The 17,215-nt window shown below is 34.6% G+C and overlaps 1 protein-coding gene across 7 annotated transcripts in view; it reads left to right on the top strand.

The window, feature by feature from the left end:
* The window catches only part of LOC106056997 (trichohyalin-like), a 52,599-nt gene extending 40,579 nt beyond the window's left edge, over positions 1–12,020 (top strand). For 5 of the 7 annotated variants that reach the window (XM_056024253.1, XM_056024254.1, XM_056024252.1 and 2 more), the window contains 9 exons: positions 869–4,594; positions 5,166–5,273; positions 5,791–6,042; positions 7,167–7,289; positions 8,070–8,177; positions 8,622–8,690; positions 9,696–9,900; positions 10,032–10,153; positions 10,809–12,020. In XM_056024253.1, the coding sequence (XP_055880228.1) occupies positions 869–4,594; positions 5,166–5,273; positions 5,791–6,042; positions 7,167–7,289; positions 8,070–8,177; positions 8,622–8,690; positions 9,696–9,900; positions 10,032–10,153; positions 10,809–10,997 (4,902 nt within the window). In that variant the 3' untranslated portion in view covers positions 10,998–12,020. Of the gene's footprint in view, positions 1–868; positions 4,595–5,165; positions 5,274–5,790; positions 6,043–7,166; positions 7,290–8,069; positions 8,178–8,621; positions 8,691–9,695; positions 9,901–10,031; positions 10,154–10,808 lie in introns of those variants that run through there. The other 2 variants (XM_056024255.1, XM_056024258.1) reach the window with 2 other exon arrangements.
* Positions 12,021–17,215: the final 5,195 nt, after the last annotated feature.

The raw sequence follows: 17,215 nt of genomic DNA, 5'->3' as shown, positions 1-17,215 counted from the left end.
TACTATTTTTAATTTACATAAATGATTTACCAAATTGCATTAGTTCAGGAACAAAAGTCAGATTATTTGCAGACGTTTGCATAATATATAGAACAATAAAAACAACACGGAGTATTTTATTAAATTTTGTTTTTGTATTTGAAGATTATGGTTCAGTGTTTTATGTATGATTGCTACTTTACTTTTGAGCCTTCTGTCCTGAAGGCTTTCTAAATTTAGTGATTTTACTAAAGGTGTTACTCTAGTCAAATGTGAATATTCGTTTGTTATGAATCTCACTGCTCTATTTTGTGTCTGTTCCAGTTTCTTAATGTTTTCTTGAGTTGAGGGGTCCCAAACGGAGGATGCATATTCTATTATTGGCCTAACTAAGGTTAAATAACATTTTAGTTTTATGTTCTTATTTGATTTATAGAAATTTCTTTTAATAAATCCTAATGCTTTGTTTGATTTTTTTGTAGTTTCATCAATATGTGGATTCCATGATAGTTTTTCATTTATTATAACACCTAGGTATTTTGCGTTTTTAGTCTGTGTTACTGGTTTGCCATGAATAAGATATGTGGAATTAATTTGTTTTAGTTTTTTTGTTACTCTTAACAACTGACATTTTTCTGGGTGGTAAAAATATTTCTATCACTCAGATTTATTATTGTTAGTTTAGATCTATTACAAATTTAATTACCCGACTGATCCAAACTAATTGATACAATTATGCTTAATATAAGCTTTTGTTTTTTTGGTTTTTTTTATATTTATATATTTTTCTAGTTATTTTTCTTTTTTTTTTTTTTTGGGGGGGGGGGGGGGGGGGGGTAGGGATTTGTTGTTGTTTTTTGACTATTGCTTGTATACATCTTGTCTACAGGTGGACAGGTTGCCAGGACAGTTTTCTCTTAGAACACTTGATGTGAATGATACAGAAAGTGAGCAAAGTGTGGAAGCTGAACATCAGAAAGTGATAGGAGAACACATTCAGTCTGGCAGAAAATTAGCAGAACAACAAAATCAGCCAGACCAAACAGGAAATGAAGAATTTATTCATCCTGAAAGAAAAGTTGTCAAAGCACAAATACAGACAGACAGAATAATAACAGAAGAACCAATATATCCTGAAAGAAAAGCTATCAAAGAGCAAAAACAACCAGACAGAATGGTAGATAAAAGAATCCAGCCAAACAGAAACATAGTTGAAGAGAAAACTTTTCCAGAGAGAATAGTAACAGAAGAACTAATTCATCCAGAAAGAAAAACTGTCAAAGAAGAAAGGCTGCCAGGGAGAATAGTAATAGAAGAACTAATTCATCCAGAAAGAAAAACTGTCAAAGAACAAAGGCTGCCAGAGAGAATAGTAACAGAAGAACTAATTCATCCAGAAAGAAAAACTGTCAAAGAACAAAGGCTGCCAGGGAGAATAGTAACAGAAGAACTAATTAATCCAGAAAGAAAAACTGTCAAAGAACAAAGGCTGCAAGACAGAATAGTAAAAGAGGAACTAATAGAGCCAAGAAGAAAAGAAAAAAAAGACATCTTTCAAGCTAAGAGTGAAAATGCTAGTGGTGAAAACTATTTTCTAGATCAAGACAAACAGCAAAGTTTGGAATACGAAAAACATGAGATGGAATTACAGGGGAAAACATATTTTGATGAGGGTTTGGAACAGGTAAAGAAAGAAGGCATTGATGAGTTAGAAAAAGAAAGAAGAAAATCCTTTGAAGAGGGCTTTATAAAAAGAAAGAAAGAAGGATTTGTTGAATTAGAAGAAGAAAAAAGAAGAGCATTTGAAGAAGGCTTTAAAAAGGGAAAGATGGAAGGACTAGATGAATTGGACAAAGAGAAAAGTAAATCATTTGATGAAGGCTATGAACTGAGAAAGAAAGAAGAAAAGGAAGAATTAGATATAGAAAAAAGTTTTGATGAGAGCTTTAAACAGGGAAAGAAAGAAGGAGAGAAAACATGTTTTGAATTGGGAAAAAAAGAAGGATTTGAATTAGGAAAAGAGGAAGGTTTTGAATTGGGGAAAAAAGAAGGATTTGAATTAGGAAAAGAGGAAGGTTTTGAATTGGGGAAAAAAGAAGGATTTGAATTAGGAAAAGAGGAAGGTTTTGAATTGGGAAAAAAAGAAGAATTTGAATTTGGAAAAGAGGAAGGTTTTGAATTAGGAAAAGAGGAAGGTTTTGAATTGGGAAAAAAAGAAGGATTTGAATTAGGAAAAGAGGAAGGTTTTGAATTGGGAAAAAAAGAAGGATTTGAATTAGGAAAAGAGGAAGGTTTTGAATTGGGAAAAAAAGAAGGATTTGAATTAGGAAAAGAGGAAGGTTTTGAATTGGGAAAAAAAGAAGGATTTGAATTAGGAAAAGAGGAAGGTTTTGAATTGGGAAAAAAAGAAGGATTTGAATTAGGAAAAGAGGAAGGTTTTGAATTGGGGAAAAAAGAAGGATTTGAATTAGGAAAAGATGAAGGTTTTGATGAAGGAACTTTATCAGGATTTGATGATGGAAAGAAGAAAGGCTTCGAGGATGGATTTAAACAAGGTAAAAAAGATGGAATATCTGATGGTTTTAATCAAGGAATGAATAAAGGTCTAAATGAAGGATTTATTCAAGGGTTAGAGCAAGGCAAGATTGAAGAGTTTGATAGAGGGAAACAAGAAGGTCTGCAGCAAGGTAAAGAAGAAGGATCATGTCAAGGTAAAATAGAAGGCTATGAATTGGGTAAAAATGCGGGGTTTAATGAAGGTAAGGCACTAGGTTTTGAAGAAGGTAAGATTCAAGGAATTGAGGATGGCAAAGCCAAAGGTTTCGATGAAGGCAGGGCTCAGGGTTTTGATGAAGGCAGGGTTCAGGGGTTTGATGATGGCAGGGCCCAAGGGTTTGAGGAAGGCTTGAAACAGGGAAAAGAATATGAAGCCACAAAATACAATGAAGGTTTTACCTTGGGAAAAGAAGAGGGACTAAAAGAAGGCTACTCTAATGGGAAAAAAGATGGTTTTGAAAATGGCTACTTAAAGGGCAGAAAAGAAAGTTTAAATGAAGGCTATGACCAAGGAAAAACTGATGGACATGAAGTAGGCTATGAGCAAGGTAAAAGAGATGGACATAGTGAAGGTTATGACTTTGGAAAGAAGGATGGTCATATTGAAGGTTATAATATTGGAATAACAGAAGGACAAGATGAAGGATATCAGCGAGGCAAGAAAGATGGACAAGATGAAGGGTATAACCTTGGAAAAAAAGATGGACAGGATGAAGGCTATGGAGTTGGAAAGAACGAAGGATATGAACAAGGAAAGAAAGATGGACAAGATAAAGGATATGAACAAGGAAAGAAAGATGGACAAAATGAAGGCTATGGAGTTGGAAAGAATGAAGGATATGAACAAGGAAAGAAAGATGGACATGATGAAAGCTATGGAGTTGGAAAGAATGAAGGATATGAACAAGGAAAGAAAGATGGACAAAATGAAGGATATGAACAAGGCAAAAAAGATGAACAAAATGAAGGATATGAACAAGGAAAGAAAGATGGACAAAATGAAGGATATGAACAAGGCAAAAAAGATGGACAAAATGAAGGATATGAACAAGGCAAAAAAGATGGACAAAATGAAGGATATGAACAAGGCAAAAAAGATGGACAAAATGAAGGATATGAACAAGGAAAGAAAAATGGACATGATGAAGGATATGAACAAGGAAAGAAAGATGGACAAAATAAAGGATATGAACAAGGCAAAAAAGATGGACAAAATGAAGGATATGAACAAGGCAAAAAAGATGGACAAAATGAAGGATATGAACAAGGCAAAAAAGATGGACAAAATGAAGGATATGATCAAGGCAAAAAAGATGGACAAAATGAAGGATATGAAAAAGGAAAGAAAAATGGACATGATGAAGGATATGAACAAGGAAAGAAAGATGGACAAAATAAAGGATATGAACAAGGCAAAAAAGATGGACAAAATGAAGGATATGAACAAGGAAAGAAAGATGGACAAAATGAAGGATATGAACAAGGAAAGAAAGATGGACAAAATGAAGGATATGAACAAGGCAAAAAAGATGGACAAAATGAAGGATATGAACAAGGAAAGAAAGATGGACAAGATGTAGGATATGAACAAGGAAAGAAAGAACTAAGAAAGAATGCTGGGCATGAATTAGACAATGAGGTTGAAAAGAAAACTGGACAAGTAAATGGCTATAGTGAGAAAGATGGACATGGTGAAATTTATGAGCAGGGAAGAAAGGATGGATTCAAAGAGGGATACGACCAAGGAAAATATGATACAAAAGAGGAAAATTTTGAAAAAAAAGAGACAGTTCATAATGTTTTCAATCATGAAAGAAAACAACTTGAGCTTGATGGTGAAGGCTTTGACCAAGGGAAGCATGCTGGATACAATGAAGGCCGTGACCAAGGGAGAAAATATGGACACAATGAAACATATTTCAAAGGAAAGAAAGATAGACATGATGAAGGTTATGAACAAGGTTACAAAGAAGGAATACTTGAGGGATACAACAAAGGACGACATGATGGCTATGATGAAGGGAAAGAAGAATCTTCTGACAGCCAATTGAATCAACAGGTAAATTTTTTATTTTTTTTTACTTTGAAATATTTTTTGATTCAACAGAGGCCTAAAGGTCATTTGATCAGATAGTTACATTAGAGTAATTTATTTTTGATTTATTAGTGCATTTTGCAACAGGTACATCTTTTTGTTTAAATATATATTTTCAGATGCAAATTTGTTACACCTCTATTTCCAGGGGCTGATATCTTAAGACATTTGGACAGAAGGTTAGGCAAAGGCCTAGCACCCTGGGGAAACCTCTTCATTTTCCTTCTCTATACATTATCTTCCATGCTGGTGTCCACTTTAAAACTGGTCCCATGAGGAACAGTGTGTGGATTGTGACAGGACTGCTGGGGCTCACTCCCATCCCTTCAATTGCAATGAAGTTGATTTCATTTGGCATCCCAATGAGGGTTTCTTGGCTCCCAGAAAAATCTGTTGGATTAGCCTTTTCTTTTTATATAACCTTACATTGCATTATGTCCCTACTCAACCATTTAATTGTTAATTTAAAAAAAAAAAAACGTTATCACATGTTGTGATCCAAACCTGTTTGTTTTTCTCTCCAAACATTTTACAGGCCACTATTTTGGAACAAGAGAAATTAGCTTTGCAGAAAAAACTGATACAGGAAAGAGACAAAATCAAAGCTCTGACCAAAGAAGTTGCTGATAAAGATCAGCTAAAGGTATTTATTTTACATATTTTAAATCAATCTAATTCGGTCAGTTTATCATTTATGGAATGACCAAAAATAAAGGAAATGAACTAATGCTAATTTAAGTTTTTTAAAAAGTTAGCTTGACTGTTCTAGCTAGAAGCAAAATGTTTAAGCTTAGAATGCAGATTATCTTATTTCTAAATTCTTCAAAGTGATTTTAAAGTTTTGATTTTTCATCAAAACAACCAAATCAACTATTGCTTACATTGTGACTAAATTAGTTTTGTGTTTACCAATTTGAATTTATATTAAAACTCAATACTACATTTTGTCATCTTCAGTATCTTTTTGCAGGTTATCATTACTAGTCAAATATTAATCAAATATTCTATTATTGACTTATTAAAACAACTTTAGGTTTCACTGTGTTATTTTTTAAAATGAAATTTTCAAACCATGAAAACTTTGGAGAACCTCCACTTTCCATTGTTTTCATAGTTCAATTGCTTGAAACATTGCCTTCCATTACACAAGTGTGTCTCAGAATTCTTTTTATCTTCTCCTTGGAGAAAAGAATGCCATGGATGCCAAGAATCAGGTTGTTCTCAATGCATTAATACAGAAGCATGCTAGTGAGAAAGAACGCTTGCTTGATAGGATCCAACAACTAGAGAAGCAGAAAGTGGATGTCCTTACTGGTAGAAGATCTGCGGAGGAGTGTATTGAAGCTGTGCAGGAAGAACTGGAAATGGCTCAGAAAGAAATTAATGAAGAAGAATTCATTAAAAGCTATAAGGTAACACATTTGTTTTAAACTAAACTTCCAGATCTTTAATATATCTCTAAAATATCCTTTTTGTTTCACATGTAGTACATTTTTAAAACATCTTTTTTTACAAAGCTTAAATCAATTTACTCTGTCTTTATGGTAAAAAATTTGTACACATTATTTTTCACACACCCAATCTCGGATTAACCTGAAATATTTTTCCCACACCCAATCTCGGATTAACCTGAAATTTAGCACAATTATTTCTTTAACCTGACAACACAAGAATCAATTTAAAAAAAAAACAATTAGTTAATTAACTATTGGTAATTAATTATTTTGTTGGGTATCTCAAACAAGGTAAAGAAATTGTACTTGACTGAAGTGGTGGTATAAGCTGAATTAGTCCCCTTTATAGGTCACTGCTTTAAAGTAAGTTTGAATCAAACAATTGATAATTATACAATCTTCTAGTTTCATAACCACCTCATTACCAGAGTGGTTAGTATGTTGGCCTGAGGAGGCTTTTGTGTCGTTCCCCATATTTTTAAAATATATATATATATATAAATGCTTTAAAAAAGCAAGAGTAAACCAAATTCACCTAGATATCCCTTTCTTTCTTTCCCCCACCCCCCCTCTTCCTTTCCATATTTTCCAACTGGTCCAGATAATTGATAGGATCATAGCGTATTGAGAAAGCTAAAAGCATGAAATAGTGCTAAACAAAAACAATTGGTAAAAATATTTCTAATCGCACAGATTTATTGTTGTTGGTCTAGATCTATTACAAATTTAATAATATGACTGATCCCAAACTAATTAATACAATTACACTTCATATAAGCTGCTCTGTTGTTGTTTTTTTTATGTTTTTCTTGTCATAGAATTTTTCCTTTATCTGGTCTAGAAAATAATTCCAGAGTGAAAGAGTTAAATTTGTTGATTTATTGGTTTAGCTGGCTGCATTGGGCAACTTATATCAGGCTCAAATAGCAGTTTAATAGAATACACTTTTGTATGTTTATCTCAGTTAAAAAAACATTTTGTGCTGTACAAAGTGATCCTTTGTTGTGTAAATATCACTGACCACTTAATAATATTCTCAATTAGTTCAGATTGAACTCCTGCTACTGTGTTTTGTTTTTCAGCCTCCACAGAGGGCAGCACTGAATTTTCCCTCAGATGAGGATAATCTTCAGAAGCAGATTAATTTGTTAAGCACTCAATTGAAAGAGGCTGAAAAGGAACAAGAAAATCTGAAACAACTTCAGGTTTTAAAAAAATGACATTGAAATGTTTATGATAAAAAAAAAGTTAAAAGTTAAAACATCAAACTGTTTTCTTTTTTTTTTATCTAAGGAGAAATAATTTTTTGTTAAATCTTATATTTTACCTTTAAAATTTATGGAGAAAAATAAGACTGATATTTGCTGATAAACTAGCAATGGAAATATTACTAAATATTTTGATTGCCATTGTATAAATTGTTTGCTGTTATAATGTATTGTTATTTGTATAATTGTGAAACAAATTTCATCACAGGTAAATTATTATTATTAAAACTTTAACCCATTACCTCCTCCATGTTCACTAAACAGGATGGCTGCCTAGGCATGATAATCCTGGGTTTGAACCCTGCCTGCTACCATCCCCCATAGTCCTGGGGGAGATTTGGGCTAGGATGTTATAATCTTCCAATCTGAAGTATCATTGAAACATGTCAAACAAGCAAATTGTGTGAAAACAAAGATGCAAAGGCTTGTGTAAAGAAGACTTAAATAACAGCCCAATAGATAATTATCTCTTTATTAATGCATCAGGCAATTTAGATAGAATTCAGATTATGATTTGTATCTAGGAAGTGACCTCAGTGACTCTCATAAAGCATTCTTTGCGAATGTGTTACTGGAGAATGTCTTGTTAACTTAAAAGATAACTCATGAGATACTAATTCAATGGCAATCTGTTCTACATTTTTTCTAATTTCTTAAACTTGTAATAAGAAAAAGATCTAAATAAAAAATGCTTTCAGTTTGTTTGTTTTTTTCTAGCATGAACATGAAATGCTGAAACATGAAAAATTTGGGCTTGAAAATTTACTGGAAAAACTCCAAAAGAAATTATCTGATGGAGATAATGATATCATTAAATCTCAAATGGCAAGTATTTCATATAGGAAATATTTTTTTAGCAGTCTCTACAATCTGACTGTCTGGGACTTTTAAATCTCAAAAACTAAACGCACTGTTTCTAATTTATTTTTATCTTTATTTATTTATCAAAATTAAACTATTGTTTGTAATAAAATGCATGCACATTTTTATCATTTATTCACATTTTTATGTGCTAATGAGGACATAAATAACCTATTGTCACATTATCATCTTGGTTTATGTGAAAATTAGAGTGTGATGATCTGTTGGGAAAAAGTTTACTTTTGTGCAGGACATTTGATGGGGAAAGTTGATTTTTTTTTTGTGCTGGCTGTTTGTTGGAGAAAATGTTAAACTGGCCACAAAAATATCAGTATTTATCATTGTTTTCTAGTTGACTAGATCTCAGCCAGAAACATTGACTAGTTGATGTTGATTTTTTTATCACAGGCTAAGATTCACCAGTTAAATGAAGACAAGAAGTCTTTGCAAGCCCAGTTAGACCACGCTTCCAATCAAGTGAGGGTTGTGAACTTAAAATATATTCATAGTCAACATTTTTATTCTACTGTAATTACTCAACTGTTACTCATCAAATAAATTTCAATTGAATAAGGAAAGCCTGTAGATTAGCATTTTTTGACTTGTGGGGGCAACAGTAATAGATTTTTTTATTTCATTAGCAAGCTTAAAATGTTACCTCTTGGCATCATTACTAAGGTTTCCATAGGGACTCATGACTAGAATATAAACTTGATCAGCTAGTCTTAAAGCAGAGCTACTCTGCTAGTTTATTAACATTGAATGGAAAGGTATTTATCAATTATGGTATCACATAGTTAAACACTTGTAGCCTTCCTCCTATTCTCCAACTTATGTTTTATATTGAATTGGTGGCACCTCTAGCAATATAATACATTTCCTTTCTAGGAAAAGTCATCAGTTCTCATTCAAACTATGTAGTTGAAAATAAAATACATTAAAATAAAAAACAAAGCTTACAGAGAGGAAAGGGGGGGGGGGATGCACATTTTCAGCAATACTATATCTCAATACTATAAGATTTATTTCCCCTTTCTGTATGAAACAAAATTACTTAATGACCACTAATTATTTAATTTTCTTTATTAAATTATGTTTTGTGAAGGAAAATGAATAATTGTGCAAAGTTTCAAATTGATCCAAGAATGGGACATAAGAGAAATAAGGGGTACAAAATTGAATCTGACAGCTTTTTTTTTTTTAATATTATTTAGTTTATTTAGTAAAAATATTTCCTCTGTGTCAAGATATCAATAAGGGTTTCACCTGACCAGCACACTAACCAACTGCTTCTACTTTCCTCAACATATGTCACATACTCTGTCATATTTGTCTCTTTTCCTTTTTTCTAACTCTATCATTGAACTAATGGTTTGCACAATCATTTGATGATCCAACAAATAAACTATGAGATAGATAAGTTTTCAGTATCAATATCTTTCTCTTAAAGCCTATTGGTGTTGTGATTTAATCTATTGATAGATAATGGCTGCTAGTACAGCAATGGCTTTGGCCCAGTCTCACTTTACCAAGGAACTAGAGGCCATGAAACAGAATTCACCTTCTTTGTCAGAGCTAGAAAACTATGCCCAGCTACAGCTGAACAATTTGGACCAGCAGAGACAGATCCTTGAACTTCAGGATGCAATAAAGAAACATGAGTCTATAGTGGACAAGCTTTTGAAAGGTGTGTCTTTGTCAAGTTTATAAAAAAAAACTGTACATGGGAATATGTACAGGAAATTTTGCTCTATTTTCACCAATTTTTTTAAAACATTTTGGTTCATCTTTTATTTATCTTTGTCTCTTTATGCTTAGATGGAGATGTGGAAAAGGAAAATATAATTAAAGCTATGGAGACCAAGGTCAAGGCAGTTCAAGACCAGCTGCAGTCCACACAGGATCTTTTTACAAGGCAAAAAGAAAAATGTGAAGAGTTGGTAAGTAAATAGAATCAAGGCAAAGTTTACAACATTTCTCTCCCTTTTATAGTTATGAAATTGTTTGATTCAGTTCCTATTCAAAAGATTTTTGGTTTGTCACTATGTGAAGAGTTCAATATTTTCATACTTCCTTACTAGCAACACTCAGATTGGACTGAGGATGCGCACCAGCTGGTGTCATAAAAATTAATTCTGGACTTGTCCACTTCTTTTATGTTGGCAGAACATACTAATAAATATTCTTAATAGGTAATAAACTAAAATGTTAATGACATTAACTCATGCTGATTGACGAAATATATCTTTTTTTTTATGTGGCCACTGAGTACATCATGAAAAATTGACAGCAAAACTTAAAACACCTATTTTACTTGTTTTCCGGACTTTCACTTGCAAGTTTAGTACATTAAAATTACTTTAGGAGTGTAAATTTAGTTAAGCTTGAGATATTCCTGATGTCTTTTTGAGGTGGTTCATTATGGCTTACAAAGCCACTGATAAAAACATACATTTTACTTTGGCACAACATATATTTTATGCCTGTTTATTGCAGTGCAAACTACATATACAATATATTGGCAATAGAGGCAAGTGCCAATGATTCAATCAACTCTACATGTCATGTCCCTGTCAAATATTTCTGTCATTCTAGGGCTTGGCCAATAAGAAAAAGGTTTTATTGCTGAAAGATCTCCATGCTGAGATTGCTCATCTTATGACAAGTTTGGCAGAAAGTGAAGAGAGGAGGAGGCAGTCAGAGAGAATGGAGAGAAAACTCTTTGAGAAATGTGAATCCTACAAGAAAACACTTGACAGAATCAATGCCAGTCTAGCAAGATAATGTCTTCCACTGATCCTTATATGTACAGTGAATCCCTGCTCAATGACGAGGTAAGGGACCAGAAAGTCTGTCAAGCATGTTTCATAGTTAAATGTGACCCTAGATTAGGGTTAGATATTAATCATTGTTTAATAGTAGACAATGTAGTAACCTTTTTTTTCTTTCGGTACAGTTTTGTATACACTTGTAGTCGTAAATATTCTACTAATGAAGGTAGTAACATTTTCATCCTTGTAGTGTAGACCCTAACAGCATCCATGTACTCTTCCTTTTCTATCCCATGTTGATAGGATATGTTTTGATTGTAAAATTGAAAAAAAAAAGTTCTTGTGCATACCTGCAATGTGATAACGAGCGATGGTGTTGCTAAAATGAACTGGCTTAGCCCAGCTTATGTACACAACACACCACTGTGCTGCCACTTCTGCACAAAATCCAAAAATAATGCTTGGCCATCAATTATATCTTTGAAATTTGGTTGTGTATCAGAATTAAAAGGAATTAATGTGAGGACTTACTGTACATGCAATTTTGCCTTTCAAAAGTCCTAAAAAATGTATGCTAATTGTTTCTTTACAATCAAACTTTGTAACAAATGTATATTGATACTTCCTTTTGTTGATGTGTTTGATAACATTTAAAAAAACTATGTTAAAATTGTGTGATTCAAAAATTGTATTATTGTCACTTCAAAGTGGCTTTTGGTCCCCTCTCTGAATTTGCTCCCTGCACTTCATACCCAAGGTTGTCCTAATGAATTGGTCAATTGTAATATATTCTGTGTTAAAATGAAAAAATGCTACTAGGTGCATTAGCCTTGGGCCCTGCCCCATGCAATGGATATTTATGTCTCACTGCTATTATAAATGTTTTTGGTTTGAATGTTCACCTTGACATTCCAAGACAGCTGTATTGAACAGGGGAATGTAAATAGTATTTATTCAACAAATATTTACTTACTTTTAATTGAACTTTAGAATGTTAAATTGAACTAAAGCTCAATTTTTTATGACTGGTTGTAATTTGTGATTTGGCCTTAAATTGCTCAAATCTTTTTTTTTCTATTACATTTATCAGGAAGTTAAAGCACTAGGTAAAACTAACATTTAGAAAGTACATCTGTAACTTTTAAAACCTTTTTTTTATAATACTTTACTTTCCAAGTTTGTTTGTTTTTTCTTTATTTCTTTGCCAAGAGAGGCAAAAAAAAACATTTTCTGTGATAATATCGTGTATTCTTGATCACATGTCTGTTATTATAACTTAATTTTTTTTGTAGACAAAAAATTGAATTGTTAATTGTAATCACAAATAGCATTCTGTAATGTTATTTAAATAAATTGGTTGTTTACCTAATAAACCAGTTTGTTTTATTTATGCTCTCCTTCTCCCCTTTTCAAACTTCCCGTGATCTTTTCCTGTGGTCCGGTCTCAGGAATGGGCTAAAGTACCATCTAGCTTACTCCAGTCGTCTCAATTTTGGGCGATTTTCTCCAACTGTCCCCGCTCTTGCCCATCTGCTACCAAATAGCGGCGCCATGTATTTCTTTCTTTGAGGGTTCCAGGTGAGAGCTACTTCAATGAGCTGCTGGTTTATTCTTTAACACAATTGCTCATTCGATATTTTGTATGGCCAGTGGATCATAAGAATTATGCCATTGCTATCCAATTCAATTCAGTAACGATATCTCACGATGTCGCAATCCTCAGAAGCTCTGAATAACAGACTTTGTGTGATCATTCTTGGATATAGGTCCTAAATACAGATGTTCAAGAATAATGTCACAAAAAAAAGTATAATATACTTCTGTGTATAGGTAAATCTGTGTGTTAAAACCAGAGATCAAACATTTCTGTGTAAACAACACTATTATAGCCGGACATTTCCACAATTGAGGCCAATGCCCGCAGGACGGAAGCACGAGGGTGAAAAGAAGGTACTCTCCTTTTGCTGGAGGTCTGACGATTGTGTTGAAACGCCAATGGCTTGACATGGCCAATTAGGCCATATCCTTTGTGTTATGAACTAATGACCCCGCCTTTCCTATTCTGCATGATACATCGTGTTAGGCATCCACATCGTTTGCTATGATTTTGCCTACAGTGCCTAGGTAAGTAGACTTATCTAGGTGTTCAAGCGAGACCATTCGTTACAGAAGACCTCAACACTGACATGCAACGTCACAGACTGTGGGCAGTTTAGGCCAATAGCACGTTGCCACGTCCTACATGACGTCGCAGGTCAGTGTTCAGGCCTATTGTAACGATCAGCCTGACTGACCCAGTTAGTAGTTACATCTACTAGCATAACTTTTGTTTTATCCAAGTTAATACGGAGGCCGATGTTGGATACTTCACGTGTAGGCTCTCTGTTTTGTCTTGTATGCATTTACTTGTAGACCAAAGTTGTACACGGCGGCAGTAAAGTCAAAGTGTATTTCAAACTAACAAAAAGAGAAAAATAATTTCGACCTGCGCGAATTCTTGTGATAATCTAGTCATGTATATTAATTAAAGACTTAAACGCTACGTCATTCTCTTTTCCTGGTTGAAGCAGGCAATCCGAAAAAAAGAAACGCAGGATACTCCTATCTCTAGTGTGTTAGGCCTACTTGATTATAATCGAAGTTAGATTCTGCTGGTTTGTCATGTTCAATAATATGTCTAAAATGCAGCCATTTTACGTTTACACAAGTATTCACACTGCCATTTTTTTTTTGTTTCTGGCATGATCCTGAAGCATGGGCGTAGCCAGGGGGGGGGGGGTTCAACTCCCCCCCCCCCCGAAATGAAATCCCCTTCCCCTGCAGGGGGGGGACGGAATTCATTGACTGTTGTTTTTTTTGCTTTCATTTTGTTTCATTTTAGGTGAGATTTTAATACTAAATGATCACTTACCACAGCACAGCCGAGGGGGTTTTGAGTTTTAAAAAAACCTACCAGGGGGTTTTGAGTTTAAAACCCCCTACCAGGGGGTTTTGAGATTTTAAAAAACCTTACCAGGGGGTTTTGAGATTTTAAAAAACCCTACCAGGGGGTTTTGAGATAAAAATCCCCCTACCAGGAATTTGTAGTTAAAGCATCCTCTTCTATATACAAAACTAAAAAAATGCAAATGACAATCCCCAAATTCCAAAAAAACAGCTAAGGAAGATTTTTACTTTAAAACCCCTCCAAAAATTACGATAAACACCCTCTCAATATAAAAAGCAAATTACACATTCAAAATTCTATGAGCCAAAGGGGTTTTGAGTTTAACCCCTTCCCCCTCCAGTTGGGGATTGAAGCTAAAAAGTTCCTATTCAATATAAAAAAAAAAAGCAAATTACACACTATAAAATTTATGAGCGTAGCAAGCCAAAGGGGTTTTGAGTTTAAAACCCCTGCCAGCGAGGTTTGAAGCTGAAAAATACCTCTTCAATATTAAAAAAAAAAAAGCAAATTACGCACTGAAAATGCTATTAGCGTAGGCAAAGAGTCTTGAGTTTAAATCCCCCTTCAGATGGTTTTTATGCTAAAAAATATCTCTTCAATATAAAAAAAGTAAATTACAATAAAATTTTTTGAGCGTAGCTAAGTTAATGAGGGGTTTTGAGTTTAAATCCCCCTCCTCCAGATGGCTTTTTTTTTAATTTAAAACCCCTTCAGGTGGTTTTGAGTTTAAAATTCCCATACAGAGCGTTTTGAGTTGAAAACCTCTCTCTTCAATATTATTTTAAAGCAAACTACAGTCACCAAATTCTATGACCGTAGCTAAATGAGGTTTTGAATTAAAAAAAAAAACAAAAAAAAACTCAAGAGATTTTTTAGTTTAAAACCCCTCAACAGATTATTTTGGCGATAAAACTTTCGTTTTCGATATAAAATCTAAAGCGAAATAAAGGCATGTAGGCCTAATTCCAAGAGAGTAGTCAAGAAAGGTTACAAATTTCTACCAGTGGCTTGGGCTCCATTAATAAAGTGTGAACAGTCTTCTGACGAAATTGAAAAACACTAAATGTGGCTCAACAAAGATGGCTAAGACAGATCTTAGGAGTCAGTTATAGAGATCGGGTCTAAATCAAAGAAATCAAATGCCGAGCTGGGATTCGAACCCTTAGTAAGGTTGTGACAGAGCGTCGCATGAGGTTTTGCGGGACATGTTATCCGACAAAATGAATTACGCATAATAAGAGTTGCAATGTCATCCTAGTGCGACTTGACGCCACACTTTCATTGAGATCCTCAGAGAAAGTGGAAAGAGGCTTCAGACATTGCCAGTGACAGATTTTTGTGGAAACAGCTTGACGGCAAATGCGCCGAACGGCGCGAGAGGGTCTAAGTCAGTAAGAATAGCACATTAGGTTTTTGAAATAAAACTTTTTAATAGCAAGATAATGCACGGTAGATACCTCAGAATATGCATTTTGTTGGTTTTCAATACCAGAAATAGTGCTCGGCGGCGGGGCTTCGCCCCGCGCTGGGGAGCACTGCGAGGTCCCCCAGACCCCCTTGTTAGCAAGGGCGGGGAGTCTACAAGTTTTCCACTAATTCCAGGAAGAACCTATTCTAGGGCACAATAAACGTTTTCCGAAAGGGTCAGAATGTAATAAAGATTAATTATGTACACACACACACACATATATATATATATAAACTTCCGCGGGTGGGGGGGGGGGGGGTCCCCAAACCCTCCCCGAAAAAAATCCTGGCTACGCCCATGTCCTGAAGGATAGTCAAAAACCAAAGACACCTCCCACAATTTTTTCACATCGGAATATGGTCTTCATCGATAACAATAGCTTGTTATAAGCCTACTTTTATAGTTCGCGCACGAAGTAAGTCAAAACAATCGCAAATCATGATAAACCTTTAGGCTACATACAATGGGCATTCCGATAGAATCATAATAATTTCATTTCTTAGCCATCACAGTTTTATTAAAGGCGCCGCTACCCATTCCATCAACTCATAGAATAACTCCATATTGACCACGTGCCAAAGGCTTTTTTTTTTAAGATGCTCTTCACACACACAACCAAGAGCGCTAGGTAGGCCTAAGTATTAACTCAGGAGTCAGTTTGCATAAAGGAAAGCAGCAGGCAACAAATTGCTTCTGAAAGAGACAAGTGGAGAACTCTCATGATCATGGCGGGACAAATAGGAGAGCCAAAGAAAAGCCTTTGTCGAATACAGATGCAGACTGCCGCATAGGGCGAAAAGATAATTGAAATAGATCCAAGTCACACACTCGCACTTGTTGTCCTACTCACTGTGACATTTTTTAGGACTTGTAGATCTAGATCTAGTTTTAAAATTGTTCTATGCAAACACACTTAGATACAGATATAAGAACAAATTTGATAAACACAACAATGATCTAAGGATAATCCCTGACATTCACTCTGACAATTATGAACACCTAGAAGAGAATTCGATTAAAGATCTAGATCTATGAAGAAATAAACATAAATAACGAAATGGAACGAAAGAAAGTTCTCATCTCATCTGTTCTGTCCCTTGACTTTTGTAGTAGGGGGTGTGACCAAATCCCTCCACTTTTCCCGGTCAGCAGCTCTTCTTCGCGGTAGATCGGTAGATCAAGAGAGAAACCGGTCCATTCTTTTTTGTTATCCAGCCAAAAAAATGTTCCTAAGTGCCACATTAAGTGCTTAAGCGGAAGGAATTCTTGTTTTGTACTCAATGTCGCCTTCAAATACATAGTTTGTACAAATTTCGAATAAAAAATTTTTTTGGGGAAATTTAACCGCTGCGGTTTCTTGAAAATGGCTTAATTAGTTGTCCTAAGCGTCAGTTAAGAGAAGAGGTTAAATTTTCGTATTTTATCGTAAACGGCGGGAGAATTAGTGATTATAATAAATGAGTGCTCAGTACCAAGAATTTATATATTTTATATATGCGCAGTACTTTCCAGATCAGACAGATCTGTTATATTTAATTAATTTTTCAACGCCTGTTTTAAACCTTGCGAAACTGTGGCACAACGACCAATCGCCTTTACTTTGCCCAACTAATATCAGCTAGAGTTGGGTAGACTCAGAGGTGCCCAAAGATCATGAAAACCCCCTTTACAACTCAGCCACCGCGCTTCCTCTCCTGTCATAGTTTTTCTTATATAGGGATGTTCTGAGGGGCCATCAGTGTCTTTTTCGGGCCTATACAGCTTCGAAGGCCATGGTCGGCATTCTCTGGTGAAACTCTACAAGGACACATGTCAC

The sequence above is a fragment of the Biomphalaria glabrata genome, chromosome 3, assembly GCF_947242115.1.
Source record: "Biomphalaria glabrata chromosome 3, xgBioGlab47.1, whole genome shotgun sequence".
Classification (NCBI taxonomy): Eukaryota; Metazoa; Mollusca; class Gastropoda; family Planorbidae; genus Biomphalaria; species Biomphalaria glabrata.
The sequence above is the reverse complement of the archived record's forward strand: the minus strand, read 5'-3'. Positions and strand labels throughout refer to the sequence as shown.